General features: G+C 36.5%; 1 protein-coding gene across 3 annotated transcripts in view; it reads right to left on the bottom strand.

Annotated features, from left to right (window-relative positions):
• The window catches only part of MAST4 (microtubule associated serine/threonine kinase family member 4), an 808,011-nt gene that overhangs the window by 267,631 nt on the left and 520,984 nt on the right, over nucleotides 1–19,396 (bottom strand). The window contains exons 1-2 of one of the 3 annotated variants that reach the window (XM_043988953.1): nucleotides 11,014–11,214; nucleotides 6,875–6,955 (exon numbers count right to left, since the gene is read on the bottom strand). The exons of 1 other annotated variant lie outside the window; for it this stretch is intronic. In XM_043988953.1, the coding sequence (XP_043844888.1) occupies nucleotides 6,875–6,955; nucleotides 11,014–11,060 (128 nt within the window). In that variant the 5' untranslated portion in view covers nucleotides 11,061–11,214. Of the gene's footprint in view, nucleotides 1–6,874; nucleotides 6,956–11,013; nucleotides 11,215–19,396 lie in introns of those variants that run through there. One more of the 3 variants, XM_043988971.1, reaches the window with a different exon arrangement.

Below are 19,396 nucleotides of genomic sequence, written 5' to 3'. Positions count from 1 at the left end.
AACCAATCATAATTCCAGAAGACCAGTAAATCAGGGACTCGAGAAGCAGAATGAGACATACTTTTTTGCACATGGCCAATACGTGATTTTGTTTTATACATCTCTTTGTTTCAAATCTTTCTTTTTTCTTTATAAATGAGGAGGCAAGTAGAGAAAACAAATATGCTTGTCCACTGAAAAATCATTTTTAAAATAAAGTGTCTCTTTCTCCCCTTCTGAAAAACCTGTATTTTCTGTATAATTGTCCTTTAGGATAATAATTATCATTAATAAGCACTGAGGTTCCTGGTACTCAGATCTAAGGATGCCCTTGCAGTACTTCTGCCATTGCAATAGTTATCATTCTACTGCTTAGCTCCAGTTGGGGGCCCTTGAAGTCTCCAAATTTCACACTGATTTTCACTGCCAGCATCGAGCAGAGTGTAAAGGGCATTCAAGGGAAATTAGGGGTTATAAATGGGTCAGGACACAAAGTGTAAAAAAAAAAAAAGTCACTGTTCTCACTGTTCAGGCCCTGGGGCATTAGAAAACATCCTGACTGTTCCAAGTCACACAATGGTACTTCCTTACATGCTCTCCTCTTATTCAGGCAGCTACCGAACATGTTTGGTTTGGGTCCACTGTGGAGTTAGGGTTTTGTGATTTGAAGGGGGTGACTCTTTCTTCCTCTCCTACATAAACATTTTAAGAGGCCCACTACCTTGCAATTTCTCCATCAAGTTTTACCATGGAAAAAAATTCTTTGTCAGGTATAAGGTACTATATGAATGTTAGCTATTGTTGTTGCAATGATCAACCTCATGGGTGTTTTGTAAGGAAATTTCCCTTTAAAATACTATATAAATGTAGTTCACTATAAAAAAAAAGATGAGCAGGATGCTATCAGAAATACCTAGAAAGACTTACATGAGCTGATGCAAAGCGAAATGTGCTATGCACAAAATAACAGCAATATTGTAAGATGATCTGCTTCAAATGGCTTAGTTATTTTCAGCAATGCAATGATCCAAGGCAACTCTGAAGGTTTTATGGAAAAGGCAATTCATCTACAAAGAAAGAACTGATGGTATCTGAATACAGATGGAAGTATATTTTGTAGTTGTTGCTATTGTTCCTTTTTCTAAAGTTTTTTCTGTCTGCTATGTTTTGCACGACTGCACATATATGTCTTATACTGAACTGCTTTCATTCTTAAAGGGGTGATAGGGAGGAAGGACGAGAATTTGGAACACAAAGTTTTTTTGTGTTTTTTTTTTTTTGTGGGGCAATGAGGGTTAAGTGACTTGCCCAGGGTCACACAGCTAAGTAAGTGTCAAGTGTCTGAGGCCAGATTTGAACTCAGGTCCTCCTGACTCTAGAGCCAGTGCTCTATCCACTGAGCCACCTAGCTGACCCTGGAACACAAAGTTTTAAAAATCGATATTATGATTTGTTTTTACATGTAAGGTGGGGAAAATTCTAAATAAATAAGTTTTACCATGTTTATTTCTGAATATTTCTCCCTTTTCCCCTGTTTCAGTTGTCAAAATGTATTACCTTCCAAAATGGCTAACATAAAGGTGTTTTTTAATTAAATACCTGAACCTCCTATTCTTTTCTACCTGAAGGCCACACCCAGGATAGACTCTTTTCAAATATTCTCCCCAAAACAATACTGAACATCACTCCTACTCTATTGCAGGAAATGGAGTAAGCTGGAATAAAGGATAATAAGCAGGGAAGGAAGTGTAGACTCTACCACTAGCTCTGGCCACAGTTTTAATATCTTTCAGGTTTTGAAAGCAAAGAAGAAAGGGAGATGAGGAAAAAGAGGGTGGATAAAATCATGAAAAATAGAAATGGTGAGAAAAGACTTGGAGCCAGTCTTGACTAGCTGATATCTATTCAGAAATGAGGAAAGAGAATTTAAGATGAACCAGATTGTCTTTTGCCTTCCACTCCTTTTTGTCTTCAGAAGTTTATTTAGTAGAGCACAGATAATACATACTGATGCTAATAAATGTCGATTGATTCAATCAACCAGTAATCATTTACTGAATGCCTGCCTATACAGGAGAGACAAGACAGTACAGGATGTAGCTCCTACCCATAGGGCTTTATTATGCAATCACAGATAAGATATGAAGAGCAAGTAGACTGTTACAGGCAAACACCTGTGTTACCAATACTCATGGTGATAGCATGAGGATACCAGTAATCCCATGGGCAGTTGTGTTTGGGAAATTCCTAATGTGCTGGAGATTCACAAGAGTCTTTGGACATGTGTGGTCTCAAATATGGATTCCATACTGCAGTTCCTGGGTATCCTGACCAAGGTTTTGGCTCATTCATTCTTCATGTTAGAATCTAGTTTGCTGTATGTAAGGGGAAAAAAATTCCTAAAAATCACATCCAGTGAAAAATTCAATTTAACCGGATTAGTAGGTAGTGAGTTCCCTCAGCGGACATCTTCCAGGGGAGGTTTAGTAGTCAAGGACATTAGAGAGATGATTCTGCTCAGATATAGGTTGCAATAATTAATACATAGGTTTTCTGATTGTACAGTTCTAAGATCTGGCCCTTATTGTCCTAGTTTGTGTTTTAGACTATGGAACCTTAGAATAAGCTCCTTATATTCGAGAAAAATAACATTGATTGCTTCCCTTTGCTGCTTTTATTCTCAGTCTTAATCTTTCAGGCCTATCCTCAGAAACATTGTAGATTCTTAAGCCTGTTTAACAGCTTGGGTGATTTCTTATATCTCGGTGACCTGACAGTAAAGAATTTTAAAATGCAGTTAGCCACTGTACTTCCTGCAAACCATCATGATATCATATTTTGGGGGAACTCTGAAAAAGACAGGCCAGCAGAGGCCCATTCAGTTCCACTGGAGACGTGCTGACTCATGTCTCAATGCAGCCTGCCTGCAAAGCTTTACTATGAAAGGAAATGGATCATCCATTGCCATATTTAGAAACTGTGCCTGTCAGCACCGCAAAAGGGCATAAATACTGCTACTGTGCAGGACTACCATCCTTCCATAGACCCTCCTGCAATATTCCCAATAGGAACACACACAGCAAGAAAAAAATTTAGGAACCTACCCACTGCAATCCAATGAATGAAAAACAAGATAACTTACATTAAAAAATAATACACTTACAGATATTCTATGAATAGCAAACATGCAATAACAAACTGCAATGTATGTGGTATATGCTTATTACCTCCATCCCTCACCCTAGCAACAAGGACTATCAAACTCTAGTGCAGTGAGGTGTTTTTTATTTTGTTGTTTTGTTTTTTTTAAATCCATAAGTGGACAACCTTTGCATCACACTCATTGAAATATAAAATATATATGATAATATCGTTGAGCAAGTGAACCATGAATCATAAATTTTCATTCATTTGCAAATATGAAATAACATAGAATTTCCTATTGCAAACAAATAATTTAATAGTATTAATTGTGAGGCCTGCTTTTCAACCAGTGAGGATTTAAATTCCTGATGTTCTTAAAGCTAAGAAATACATATCCTTACTTAGATAAACATTTTCCTTTTCTGACTACATAGCCTGGGAAGACCTTCATGCTAGACAGAAAAAAATACAATAAAGCCTTAGTGATTTGGATTACCATATTGGTGCAAATAAATGTAAGGATAGGAATCTCACTGAAATGTCTAGCTACTCTCCCTTCTGACTGAGATCCCCCTTCTACCAGATCCCTCCAACCATGCAGATTACCCCACTTTTGGCAACTAGAAAGTAGTTCCAAGAGTGATAGGAGGAAATTCCATGGGAGTTCTACTCTCCAAAGACTCTTGTACCTTGTTCCCAGGGCTCCATGGAACTCAGTGCAACAGAAAAGTAGGAAGAGGTCTGGACCCGATGCCCTGATGGGAGCTCCAAATACCAAACTTTTTTTTGACTGGCAAAACTAACCTGAGTTGAGACTTAGATGAGCAGTCACTTCTGTATGTGCTAAATACATGGAGTTTCAATAGCTTTCCTAAATAATCCTGCATCGTTTTTTCCAATTGTACCCAAAACTGTATGATGAGAATGATGGGCCACCAAGCTCCTGAGACCCATCACACAAGTATGATGTATGATGATGCAGTTGTCACTTTATTTGTTTAGCTTTGCACTTAGGAGGGTGTTCCCCTTCCTCTTGGGTGTTTTGCCTGTAATTAGCATGAGTTGCCTCTTTTAAAAAGATAATAAACAATTTTATTTGTAGTTTTAAGATCCAAATATTATTCCTCCTGCTTTCCCCCCACTTCTCCCCTGAAGTGGTAAGCAGTCAGATATGGGTTATACAGGTATAATTATGTAAAATATTACCATATTAATAATTTTGTACAAGAAAACTTGAATAAAAGAAAAGTCAAAGTGAAAATTGCATGTGTCAGTCTGTGTTCAATAAATATCAGTTCTCTCTTTGGAGGTAGATAGTATGTTTCATCATTAGTCCGTTAGCATTGTCTTGGATCGTTGTATTGCTGAGAATAGTTAAGTCATTCACAGATCTTCATCAAACAATATTTCTGTCTTTGTGTACAACATTCCATGAGTTGCCTCTTACAGTTTACTCCCCCCTCAAATATCCATCCCCAATGGCTAACTTGCTATTCCTTGCATACCAACTCCATCTCCCATGTTTGTAACTTGGTGCTGAATGTGACCTATTCATGGAATACTATCCTTCACCGCTTCCTCTTAGAATCCCTGTCTTCTCTCAAGACTCAGCTTCAAAGCCACTATCTATGTAAAGGAGGCTAGTTCTTCATTCCCTCCAACAGCTACCAGAGGCTTTCTCTGGAATATTACAACCCCTTTACTCAGCACAATTTAGACATACTTAGTTTTTACATTTCCCACCTCATTCTGTTAGAATGCAAGGTCCTTCAAGGAATGGTTTTTGCCTTTCACTGTATTCCCAGTCCTCAGTACAATGCCTGATATGCTTAAGAAAAGCATTTTCAAACTAGTTATTCACTAGTCTGCCTCTCCCTTAGTCATCATTCTTAATTAATCAGGTAATCAATTAATTACCGAATCTTTCTTGATCATTCTGCTCTCCCATAACAAATCTGGACTCTGTCTCTAGGTTCTCCAGCTCTGAAAAGTGAACTCCTGCCTTATCTTTCCCCAAAGCAAGATCCTGCTCACTTCTAGCTCATTTCCACAACATGCTATTGCAAACCTTCCCTTTCCAAATACCTTTTATGTATTGTCTTATACTACTAGTTTGGAAGATACTTGAGGGCAAAAGCTTTTTTGGCTCGTTTGTTGACTGAGGACATTGCCAAGCACATGGTGAGTCCTTAATATATGTTCTAAATTGATACTTGGTTTTGTTTTTTCGTTTTTGTTTTTGTTTTTCCAGGGCAATGAGGGTTAGAGTGACTTGTCCAGGGTCACACAGCTATTAAGTTTAAAGTGTCTGAATTAAAATTTGAACTCAGGTCCTCCTGAATCCAGGGCCAGTGCTTTTATCCACTGTGCTACCTAGAAGCCCTAAGTAGATACTTACTGATTGACTGAGGGAGTCAGATACTCTTCTAAGAATGGGAAATCATTTAAAGACAAGTGAAAGTAATAGGTCTGTTTGAATCTCTTGTTCAACTTTGAAAAGCTTACAGAAATTCTGGGATCCAAGTACTCTGTCCCCCATGTCACAGAGAGGTGAAAAATGATTGTTTTTCAGTTTATACCAATGTGATGGGTTACAATGTACCATGGTAGATCAGATCACAAATGCAATGCATTATGGCCATGTATTCTTTCCTACTTTTGAAACATTGCCATGAAAGAATGCTGGACTTGAAGTTAGACAGTCTGGATTCAAATCTCAGTTCTACTACTTATTAGCTAGGCAACCATGAGCAATTCATTTTGCCTCTTAGGCCCTCAGTTACCTTTTTCATGAAATAAGAGGATTTTTCTGGTATGGCCCATATTTGGACCATAATCTAAGCAGGCAGAGGGTACTGTAGAAGAGTGAAAAGTCTAAATAATAGTCTTTTTAAAAAGATGCATTCATTACAACTACATATAAGCCCACATTCTAAGTATGTTAGTTTTTATATTAGTAAAAATCACTGAGCTATGTATTTTAAATGTGACCTAGTAACCTATTTTAAGGACCCAGAGGTCCTTAGAGGTTCAATAGATAAGAATAGTTTATAATTAGCAAACTTACTGTATATTACAACAAGGTATTCCTACAGTGCTTCAAACTGTACATTCTACCAAGTCCTTGAAAAAAACTTTCCTACTGATAAGGTTAATCCTCTTTATGAAGACAAACAAGGATAACGGTTATATCTAACCATAGACAAATCATGACAAATTGTGAGTAAATTTAATCTTAATGAAGTTTCTCCATATGGAAAGATATTGTTTTTGTGATAGTGGTTATCATGACATCAACCCTTAGAAGTACTAAAAAAAATCACAGTTGTTTCATTGTAAGGAAGTGATTGTTTATTTTTAATGAGATCCTGTATATGGCACCCTCTAACGTGGGAAAATTCTGTGACATTTCACATAGAAAAAAATGGATTAAGACAACTGAACTAAGTTAGACCCAGAGAGCTGAAGGATGGAAGGCACATTAGACTTTGGAATCCACAGACTTCAGGAATTGAACTGTACTCAATCAACATCCTACCCTGACTTTTTTTTTTTGAGATGAAGATATGATATTGAATAAAACGTTCAACACTTAGAGGATGAAGTTGCAAGGGATGAGAATGAAGGTGATGAATGAGTGACTTTCTGATTTTTTTCCCTAGAGTTGCTTCCAAAAGAGGGGCATTGGGGGAATAGGGGAAAAAAAACACCAAAAAACAAGCCAACCAAAAGCAGTTGTTCACTTGCTTACCTCCAAAAATGAAAAGCGAACAGAGGACTGCATGGACTGCAGGGACTGGTTGGGGTTGGACTCAGGCTTCTTGGAGTGAGACTGCAAGTTAAAATAATGTCATTCCCAGTGGCAAAAAAAAATAATTTTGCAAAAAGTAGCATGAGTCATTTAAAGGATGTTGGTCACTCTAAGCCAAAAACTCAAAAGAACTCTTTGGTTTTAGTTACTCAACCATTCAGCAGGCATTTTTTTTGCTCCCAAATTTAGAATAAACAAAACTCCAAGGTAATATTTAAATTTTAAAAGTACAGCAAATAATCTTTTATATATTACAACACAACTTAGATTTTTAAAATTTGAGATTGCTAGAAAATCTAGTGCCATTTCTAACAAGGGCTTGCTCTATCCTTAGAGTGGGAATTACTAGAAAATCAAGGACATAATTAAAAGAAAACAAAAATTAAGCAATAAAAAGTCAGAAGTCAGATACTAGAGTTTTTAAAAAGTGGAAAGAAATAAAGTCTGGTATATAATGTTTTGAGTTTCTTTTGTGAAAAGTGCCTCTTTTTCGCAAGGTAATATAATTTTAAACATGAGGATTAATTTTTAAAGGACCTTTACATTTATATCTGTACAAAATATTTTATATTCATTAAAATCTATTTTAAATTCTTTTATTTTGCAAATGCCTCTTGCTTGGTTACCTATTGCATCTTGTTCCTACTTCCTAACTTTCCAAAGAGTAATTAACCAACTCTCCATTACTCAGCAATGTGATCATAAATTTGTGAATGACTTAGATGTGTGTAGTTTTTTTTTCCCCTTCCCTATCTCTTTCATCTAACTTTTGAGAAAAGCGGGAGAACTTAGCTCAGTCAAGTTTATTACTTGTAAAGATTCTGGCCAAAGTTTTGTTGGAGGTGGAATTTGACACTACAGTCAAATCTTGATTGATTCACAAGGACTAATCAAATCTCTTGCTCATACACTAGAATGCTACCTCTCCAAGCTATATTTAACAATAGGAAATGTGCTATGAAGGAGAGAGTTTCTAACACTAGGTTTTAGTTACACCTTACTCGATAAACTGAGGTCAAACCCCTAAGTTTCTATTACAAATTTCTTTCATTCCAAGAATAGGAAGGACCATAGACTCAAGTTTAACTATATCAAAAGCTAGCTAACTTCAATTATTTTTGGCCTTCCCTCACTCAATCTTGTCAACTGTGGCTAAAATGATTTTTTGAGAATTATCTGTGGATTTACATAAACTTATTCTCACCCTGTCCCCTATTACCTTGAATAATGGAGAGCTGGCTATATTTGGCTTAAAAGAGAACTTTAAAATCTGAAATTTAAAGTTTTTTATATTCATCTAATTTACTGACATTTATAGCATAGAAAACTATGGTTTGGTTTGATATCAATACTCTGAATACTTAAAAACTAGCACATCTCAGACCACTGACATAGTGAAAAAAAGTGACTGATCTTTAATACGCTATATTAAAAAAAACCCAAACCCCAAACTTAGCAGCTCACTGGAAAGCTTTCCAAAATGTTCATTAAACACAACCATCATTTCAAATAGAGTTTTCTTCACCCCTTCTTGCCCTGAAATAGTTGTATACTAGTGCTGATGCCTTCTCTGTCATGAAAGATACATTTTCACTGTGCCTATGGATGGTACCATCTGAAATCTTTAAAACTCTAGGAAATTTAGTTCTCCCCCTTCCACCCCCCCAACCCCCCCAAAAAGAATTGCAAGGCCAGGTCCATATGGTCAAGAGGACAGAAGTTTGCTAAAGACTGAATAGCTTTAGAAGTCCTGGTGAATATACTAAATAAGTATCAGTTCTCCCAAAGTATACCTAGAAGGCTTTCAATCTTAAATCCAGTAGGACTTGTGCTATAATAGGGAACTAAATTGGCTCAATGTTATTTAGTAGGTCAATATGGATGTTCTGGATTGTATTATGTACATAGTATAAAATGAGTCAGGATAAAATAAACCCTAGGATTGCAGTGCCCAAGGAACTGTCTTAAAAAAAAAACATTATCTCTTAAGTACATATCCAAGTGTCACTAAAAAAAAAATACTAATTATGAAAACTGGGGCCCTGGCCTAGGCTTACAAATTAACTGGGAATGGGATACATTAAACTACTTTTTGAGTAAAATAAAAATTGAAATTGTAGTTCAAACATTTCCCTGCAAAAATGATGAGGTATTTTATTCCAACACAGAAGAACTAGGTTATTGAATGAATGTGAAATTAGCTAAGAACATTTAAGACCAATTTCACAATTCAAGGTAAACAAAACCCTCAAATCAAACTACATATTAAGACTGCCATGACATTTAAGTGAGATGCCTATTTTTCCCTCTCAATAACCTTAAATGATAACAGTAACCTAGTTAATGTGAATGACGTTAATCATGATAGTAGGCTTGGGGGTGGGGGGGTTGTTTGTGGATATATTCTGATCTTACAACTAAAAGTCAAGAATGCCTTCATTATATATATGGCCCCAATGTCCATTTTTTTTTTTTTAGCTCTGGCCAAGTCACCAAATTTGCAGTTGTTCCTCAGTCTTACAATTTACAAAATGGGATTAAAAAGTTTACTGTGGAGGTCTCCCACATTAAAGTCAACAAAATGTTACATGAATTAAAGAAAAATGACAAATGATAATTTAATATGGCCGCTAATTCCAAAAGGAATGATATAACATCTTTTTTAAAAAATCAAATGTTAAAGACTAGAGTGTATACATCTATGGAGAGACAGAGACAGAGAGAGACAGACACACACACACACACACACACACACACACACACACACAGAAATGCTAGCTTCATATTTACATAAGGTCAGAAAGACTGAGGAACATGTAGGTACTATGGCTATATTTCCAGGATAATAGTGAGAGTACAGTGACATAAGGAGATAGATTTTGGGGGGAATAGGAAGAGGTGATGCTATATTCTACCTATTTAATGACAAATTCAGAAGCTTGGAATGGTCTGCCAACTTTTTAAGAGTAAGAGAATCATCAGCATATATTAAATATAATTTTAATTGGAAATCAAATTTTAAAATGTTAAAAATTGCTTCAGCAGCAGAACCATTATTAATTATTCAAGGTAACAAATTCCCTAGTATGACGCATTTGTGGGATTCCCAAAGAATAATCAATACTAGTATGTGAGTGCAGGTTTAATTTTGCAATACCTGCAGTTCTCAGAACTGTTTCTGAATAAGAAAACTAGAATTAAGATTTTCCCCAAATATAATTTTACAAAATACCTTTTTAAAAGGGCACAAAACAAGAAAATACTCAAATTATTTTCTTTCAGATTGATGTTCATTTAAATATATCATTTCAAACAGAACATGAACGTAAGGAAACATACACTCACCTATTACTTATCTTTGAACAAGAGATTTGAAATAAAAATGTAATGACAATTTCTGGACCACAGAACATGCTTAACTTCTGCGCCACAGATTAAATGTGGACATTTTCACCTAGCTACAGCAAAATAAAATCTGGAAGCAGACAGATGAGTTAATCAGTTTAAAAAAAAAAGCCAAGTAAACAGAGCTGAACTAGGTAAACAGACTCAATGCAGTGACTGGATACTATGCAGCGATGATTCAAAATGTAATACAGTTCATTAATATTCTGTTACGCACATAAAACATGGATCACATCTAATGAATGATCACAAATAACATTTCTATTACCCTCTAATCCTCTGTAATGCTTTCCTTTATTCAATATAGATGGAGGCCTTTCAAAAAAAAAGCCAGCACTGGGATAAACAAACAGTAAGAGAGGGGGAGAAAAGGCAGGAACACCATGGCCTGCAGACAGATTCTTTCACAATGAGCTGTTAAGATGTTTCCAGAACTGAGATTTAGGAACTTTAAATATGCAACAATGCTTTCTGTCAACTGTACCGCAAAATCCTGGGTCTAGGCTCATACACATTAGCAGAGACCAAATGCGGATGCATTTAAGACGCGTTCCTTCCACCTCACACTGCAGTGCTCCGAGACTGTCAGTACAAACAAATGCTAAATAGCTATTGGCTGCAGGAAAGCTAGCCATGCAGAAAGCATTAAAATATTAAAGACAGACAATACTTACTCCAAGGTCAACCCTGGAATTTGTAGCCTTTCCCGCTGGGCTTCCATGGCTGTTATATGTCACCACACTCTATTGTAACCATGACACACATTCCCTGCCAGCATCCTGGTGATGACAGAGAGCCAAAATGAACCACTATAAAGGAATGGACTAACAATCTCTGGGGGGAGGGGGGAGACAGCAAGTTTGGGTCCTTCCACCTCTCGCTGTAATCAAGAGATGTCAGCCGGGTTTCTGCAGGATAGCAGCAGCGCACCCTGAACCGACTTAGGGAAGGGAAGGAAGCTTTCAGCTCTGCAGAGCTGTTCGTTTGTTTCTGATTCAAAAATAAATAAAAATTAAAAAAAAAAAAGTCGCTCCGGGAACATGCACACTTTTCACCTCTGTGGAATGAAAAGTCCTCTTCACCGCATGCGGACTGACAGCTTCAAGAATAATCATCACAATAATGCCACAGCAGTGGTCACTTCTCAAAGAGTTTCTCTTCCGTCAGTGTCGACCACTTGCCTGTGATCCTTTCAAAGAGAATTTAGCCATCTTGTTCAACTTCCAGTTTCCCCTTTACTTGGTAGAGTTAACAGAATTACTCATTTTTCTGCAGGAAAGAGATAGGAGAAAGGCACTGAATGAAAATAATCAGGCTCCTTCCTATAACTGGAAACCATAGGAAACAGGAATAAACTAACTGTATTAATTTGAGGGAAGTCCAAAGACTGGAGAAAGGGGAGAGAGCAGAGGGGTTAAAAAAAGTAGCCCCTTTAAAATAGTCACAGACGAAAATTGAAAATAGGAGATAGGGGCTTTAACTTTTCAATTTCATCTGTAAAGCTCAATCTGGGACATCTAAATGCTATATATTTCACAGAGCCTAAGGAAGGAAAAGGGAACATATTTTATGACAGCCTACATCCAAAGGACCCATTTCCCCCCTAGCATTCATGGCTTGTAGTAAGGAGTGAACTTGTATTGTAATGTATGAACAACTTATCTAACTCACTTCCCTTAATACAATTTTCATACTTGTTATAGAGTATAGAGCCAGCATGGTATGGTGGATAAAAAGCCAGTCTCAGAGGCAGGAACACCTGGGTTTACGACCCACCTCTGACACATATGGGTCGGGTAATGTTGGCAGTCACCCTCTGTGTCCCCAGGAAACTCTCTAACACTACCATTTATGCATCTGAATTGGTAGACAGCTTTCTCACCATGGAGCTCTCTATGTTAATGAAATCCCAAGAGGACAAAAATAAAACTTGTCAACAACTGCTGGCTTATTTTGTAGAATCCTGGCCACTGATTTTACTCTTTAGGTCAAGAAGCCCGCAAATTCTAAAGAGTTCAGAGATGAATATGGCATATAAAACATCAAACTAGTTCATCTTAGAGCAACACCGAGCATGTTCAACTAGTCTAAGAGATCCAGATGGGACCTTGAGGATCACAGAATCACATGATTTCAGAACTGGAAGAAATGTCAGAGACCATCAAGTCCAATCTGGACCCGAAAAAAAGGAACCTCCTCCACTCAACTCAAACACTGAAATTGTTGGAAATACAAAGACAAAAAAAAATCAACTACTCTTTTTTTAAAAAGGAGTTTATCTTGGAGAAGCTAGGTAGTGCAATGGATAAAGCACCAGCCCTGTATTCAGGAGTACCTGAGTTCAAATCCTGCCTCAGACACTTAACACTCACTAGCTGTGTGACCCTGGGCAAGTCACTCAACCCTCATTGCCCCACAATAAAAAAGAAGAAAAGAAAAGAAAAGGAGTTTAACTTTCATTGTAGTTATATAATACATATACAAGTTAATAAATACAAAAATATATAAAGAAATACAAAGTAATTGTAAGAGAGAATGCTAATAACTGAGGGTGGGGGGAGGTAGGTACATTGAAGACCTTGAGTAAGAGGTAGGATGTGAATTATACTTTGAAAGGAAGAAGGTAATGAGGAATTAAATTCCAACTATGAGGGACCACTTATACAAAGGTATTGACCCAAGTGGTCAATGTACCCAGCAAGTGGTTATTTAGCCTTTGCTTAAAGAAATCCCCTGAACCACAAGTGCTGGGGGACTCATCACCTCATGAAGCAATATGTCAGTCTACATTTAGGTCATTTATTTGTTGGGGAACTTTTCCCCATTTCAAATGTGCTTACTTATAAACCATATAACATGCTATATCATTGTAATCTCGTATTGCTGCTTCTCTATCAAAGTCCTTTTCATAATGATATGTAGATGACCATTGGTTCCTGGAGACTGTGCTAGAGAGGTATGTAAATTCAAGGAAGTCCAATATATACCAAACCAACAAGATTACAGGTCCAGGTCCAGGAGTGACAGTCTACATCTGGTCCTGAGACCATCCTAGATAAATGTGGAATGTTTTGTCCCTGGATGGTTGGCCATCAAATATTTTTCTCTCTTTTTTGGAGGAACTAAAACAACTCATGAAACCATCTTCTAAGTCACTGAGGGGTCATGACCTATACTGCATATAAGGGCTATCTATACACATGAAATCATAGATCTTTTAAAGTAGTGTGTATAATTGTTGGTATGTATTAAATGTATATTATGTATAGCCATAGTCTAAGTTGGACAATTTTGTTAGAAAGTTCTTCCTGACTCCTTGTAATTTCTTCTCCTTAGCTGTAATTCTTCCCTTAAGAATTGCAGCAAATATGTCTTTATGATAACACATCAAATTTTGCACACAACTATTACATCTCTCCCTCCTTTCCCCCTCTAAGTCTTCTCTCAGTCAACAATACATGATTTCCAGTTTCTTCAAGAATTTCATGTTATACAAATGTAATGAATAATCCATGCATTCAACAAACATTTATCAAGGATTCATGTTGGGACCTGGAGGAGATATGGATATAAATATGATCTGGTTTCTGGCCCTAGTGGAATCTGCAATCGAATTGGGGTGATAAGATCCACATAAATGTAAAACAGATTTAAAATATAAGTACATAAATGTACAGTGCTAAAAAGATCCAGTTTGGTCATTTCTCTTTACCTCTTTAAGGCTTCAATTCCCTCATCTACAAAATAAGAGACTTGGACTGAATGATCATTAATGTCTCCCAACTCCCAACCTCAATATTCTATTATTCTATGATTAGATGACTGATAGATTATTACTCGCTGAGATAATCAGAGGAGCTTTTCACAGAGGATAGGTAGGTTCTTGATAGGTCAAGACTGGGGGTAGAGGGTGTGGGAAGGTTCCAAGCAAGGAAAAAACAATGAAGAGTCATGGAAGCACATTTAACATAGCTAACACTGCAGTTTGAAGAGAATATAGAATGCATGAGAAGAAGAAACGTGAGACATAGCTCAAAAGACACATTAGAGTAAAATCACATTCCCTCAAAATTGGAACACTAATCCATTGTTGGTGGAGCTGAGAACTGATCCAACCATTCTGGAGAGCAATTTGGAATTATGCCCAAAGGGCAATAAAGCTGTGCATACCCTTTGACCCAGCAATACCACTTTTGGGTCTTTTTCCCAAAGAAATCATGGAAAGGGGAAAGGGACCCACATGTACAAAAATATTTATAGCTGCTCTTTATGTGGTGGCAAGGAATTGGAAGTTGAGGGGGTGCCCATCAATTGGGGAATGGTTGGACAAGTTGTGGTATATGAATACAATGGAATACTATTGTGCTGTAAGAAATGATGAGCAAGAGGAGTTCAGAGAAACCTGGAGGGTCTTGTGTGAGCTGATGATGAGTGAGATGAGCAGAACCAGAAGAACATTGTACACAGTATCATCAACATTGAGTGTTGATCTACTGTGATGGACTATATTCTTCTCACCAATGCAATGGCACAAAAGAGTTCCAGGGAACTTGTGATGGAAGAGGATCTCCAAATCCAAGAAAAAAAAAAGAACTGTGGAGTATAGATGCTGATGGAACCATACTATTTCTTTTGTTTTTGATGCTGTTGTTTTTTTCTATTTTGAGGTTTTTCATCATTGCTCTGATTTTTTCTCTTGTGACATGACTAATGCAGAAATATGTTTAATGTTATTATGTCTATACATATATAACCTATATCAGATTACCTGCTGTCTAGGGGAGGGAGGAGGGAGGGGAGGGAGGGAGAAAAATCTGAAATTGTAAAGCTTGTATAAACAAAAGTTGAGAAGTATCTTTACATGTAATGGAAAAAAAATAAAATACTTTATTAATTTTAAAAAAATCACATTCCCTCCTTCACTCTGCAATCTGGCCAAACTGGCCTTCTCTCCATTCCTCACATACAACATTCCATTTTTCAGCCCCATGCTTTACATGGGCAAAACACCATGCCTGGAATGCACTCCCTCCTTGGCTCCATCTCATAGAATCCTTCCCTTTCTTCAAGACTGTGCTCAAACACCACTTTCTATATATAAAGAATGTCTAGGGTTCTCCTTCCTGAACTACTTTGTATTCATTTTGTATGTCCTTATTGTCATCTTCCATTAGAATGTAAACTATTCAGGGAATAGGTATCATTTCATTCTTTTTATTTGTATCTCCAGTGCCTAGCATAGTATCTGGTACACAGTAGGCACTTCATAAGTGCTTACTTATTGGTAAGCTATTTTGTTCATTAAGCACTTTGTCCTTTGCATATTTCAAAAAAAATTTGCTTCTTCTAGTGACTCACTAAAATGTTACAGGCAAGACTGGAGCATGCCCTGAGAGATCTGCCTGCTTTCCTGAAATCTTGAAATATTATGTCTCTGACATGACGCTGCCTAATCTCTCTCTCTAGTAATTTTATGGCAGAAAAATATAAAGGAGGTTAGCTTGGCATCCTTTTCCTTGGTGAACCAATGTTGGTTCCTAGTAAACATTATTCTCATTAACATCTGTCTAAACTAATTTGTTCAAGACCTTTCCTGAAGATTAATATCTCCTCAGTGTCACTTCCCCTATTCTCATACTTCAGTTGTGCTCCCTTCTTGTCACCTAACCAAATTCTCCTCATGTTTCAAAGCCCAAGTCAAATCCTGCTTTCTCTATGTTGTCTTTTACATCTTCAGCCTCTGAATTCCTCCAATGTTTATAGTTTCTATCATATGATTTAGCGCTTAATAAGATAGACTTGAATTGTTTGCCATTTTCCAAGTATTTGGTCTAGTCTCCCCAACCACATTGTGACTTTTTTGAGGACTCAGACTATCTTATAATTCTACTGTGCCTCTAATGCTTACTTAGCTTAATATGGAAATGATTATTTCTTCTTCTCAAGAGCCTTTGTGAGACTATTATCCATCTCTTATGCCTTAAGTATCTGTCTCCCCTATGACTCTTCCCTCCTCCCAGACCCTCTTCTTTTTCCCTTTTTGTTCTCTCCTCCCATGGGTTCAATTATTATCTTCATGCAGATGATTCTCAAATCTATATATTCAACCCTAACATCTTCTGAATTTTAGCCCCATATTGCCCATTTCCTGCTAGATATCTCTACCTGGAGCTCGTGGGCAGCTTATCTCAAGTGGGAAACTCCTCAAATGACTTCAAATTTACTTCTCTATATCCATGCTCTGTCACTCCTGGTAGCCTATCAGCTCTCTGAGTACAGAGAGGATTTAATTTTTGTCTTTTTATCCTAAATTTCGGCTACGGTACTTTGCACAGAGTGAATGCTTAACAAATGTTGGAAGTAACTGCAGAGGAAATTTATTTAGAAGGTTCTGAGCAGGGAGGTGTCATGGTCAAAATAAGGAGCATGGTGACCCAGTGGCAAACTTTTCTGTGCCAAAAATCAACACTAAATAAAGGAGAAATCAAGTCTAGGCAAGGAGGAAAAGATAATGTATAATCCAGGTAAAATATGATCAAATCTAAAAAAGGAAATTAGAAATTAGGCTGGAGAGTAAAGGGGAGAAGTTATAGATATCACAGAAGAATAAGTATTCAAATTTAACAACTATAATCCAAGCCTTTAACAATGCTGTAAAATTCCTGAGATCAAGGATCATGTCATATTTATTTTTATCTCCCCCCAGGACCCTTAGTCTACTGAAAAAAATTGGTTGGCATAACTTTTTGTGAAACAAATTACAGTGTCAACACACTGTTTACAATTTACAAGACAAAAGGGGAGATTTTCCAAAATGACTGCCATAATCAAAGCTTACAGATAGGAGAAGCTGGAATAAACATTTATTTTGAAATAAAAATGTATGATGAAAAAACAAATAAAATGGTTAAATTGTGGGGGGTTTATAATGCTTTCTTCCATAGCCACATAACATTATGGACAAAAGCTTAACCTCCCTTTGGGGAAACAGAGGTACAGAGATAAAAAGCAATAAATTCTCCCCTCTGATAACTGATATGAGTAAATCAACTGAAAAACAACATTCCTGCTTACTTATGAGTCTGTTCAATTAGTAAGAGATTGTGGCTCTAATGTGTTGAACATACAAGTAGAAACAGAACTCTCTAGTACATACTATCCTATAGAAATAAGGCACCTGAACAATGAAAGGATATAGAAATCATGCCATATATTTTCTATGCAAACATCCATTCCTCTATGATTCCCACCAAAATGAGGAAGGGGAAAAAAGAATTTATTAGGTATTATATGATGAGTTGAAAATAAAATATTTTCCTGACCTGACTAAATGACAGGGATTCATGAAAGGCAAGATGCTGAATTATCATGATTTTTAGGGCTTTCCCCAAAATCTTACTAAATGGCACTTGATAATAAGATGTGAAGCAATTTTATGTTAAGTGAACCTGAATCCTTATACAAACTTTTAGCATGGTTTCAAGAAGTAAAGAGGTTGAATGTAAAAGGTGCAAAATTGCCACAAAAAAGTATGAAAGAACAAAGAAAGGTACAAGTATATGTTAGGTATTCCTTTTTTTAAAAAATGCTTTAAAGAGTCATTTGGGGATGGCTAAGCTAGGGCTTCTTAAATGTTCACTTAAATTTTCACTATTGATGAAAATATTTTCTAAATTTAAATGACTCAAAATTTAATGAGCCTTTTCAGACAATGTAACAGGGCTTTTGATTTAAATCCATTTTTCTCATCACCTTTAAACTGATAAAAATGTGACAAACTGAAACAGAAAAAAACAAAACAAAAAAAGATAACAAGGGTATAGGAAAGAACTCTTCCCCCCACCCCAAGCTCACTACCAGATATAAGAAAATAAAAGGCAATATTTAAATATTATATGCTAGTAGAATTTGTAGAAGAGAAAAATTCTGAAATAACTACCACTTGAACCCTAGGTAAAAAGAAGAAAATGGACACAAATTAAAAGAGATGATATTTGTAAAGCACTTAGCACAGTGTCTAACACAAAGTAGGCACTATGTAAATGCTTATTCCCTGCCCTTCTTTTTCAAAAATTCTAAGAGTGATTGCAGTGTCTGATGAAAATATTCAAAGAAAAGAGAAGTGGAATTTGACTTACTGAAAAATTTGAAAGGAAAAAAAATAGCTGAGACTGAGAGAAGTAACTTTAGTAAAGTTATAAAGGAGCCATAATTCAAAAGCTTGGTGAACCAACAAGAATAATTAACCATGTCAATCAAAGTCAAACATTATGAAAACTGAAACAACATTTGATATTGGTATTTTTTAAAAGGCCTTCAAAGATTAATGTTGAAAAAAATCACCTAAGAATCACATCACTGACTTTCTTGGAAAACAGAAGCTTAGATACTGTATTTTAAGAAATCATAGGGGCAGCTAGATGGTGCAGTGGATAGAGCACTGGCCCTGAAGTCAGGAGTATCTGAGTTCAAATCTGACCTCAGAAACTTAACACTTACTAGCTGTGTGACCCTGGGCAAGTCACTTAACCCCAGTTGCCTCACTAAAAAAAAAGAAAGAAAGAAATCATAAAAACACTTGACACTTACTAGCTGTGTCACCTCAGACAAATCACTTAACCCTCACTGCCCTGCAAAAAAAAAGAAAAAGAAAGAAAGAAAGCAAAAGGAAATCATATAAGAGAGTTGCATGGAAGGAATGAAACTGGAATTCAATTTGCAGATAAATAGCATCCATAGGATACCACTAGAAGAGAATCCTATATTTAAGTTACCAAGAAATGTGGTTACCAGGATCCAAAGTCCAAAGATTAAAGAGAAAATATTTCGAAAAGCTAAGAGGAGTGAGATTATGTACCAAGAAATTCTAGTCAATCACTCAGGACCACTTATCATCAATAGAAGAAAAAAAGAAAAACAAAAACACGAATTTCCAAAATGCTAACAAAAATTGCCACTCTGTAAAATTAAATATAGTGAAGTTTAAAGAGCATTCTACGGGGAAGCTAGGTGGAGTAGAGGATAAAGCACTAGCTCGGAATTCAGGAGGACCTGAGT

The sequence above is a fragment of the Dromiciops gliroides genome, chromosome 1, assembly GCF_019393635.1.
Source record: "Dromiciops gliroides isolate mDroGli1 chromosome 1, mDroGli1.pri, whole genome shotgun sequence".
NCBI classification, from domain to species: Eukaryota; Metazoa; Chordata; class Mammalia; order Microbiotheria; family Microbiotheriidae; genus Dromiciops; species Dromiciops gliroides.
This window is presented reverse-complemented; position numbering and strand designations above follow the sequence as displayed.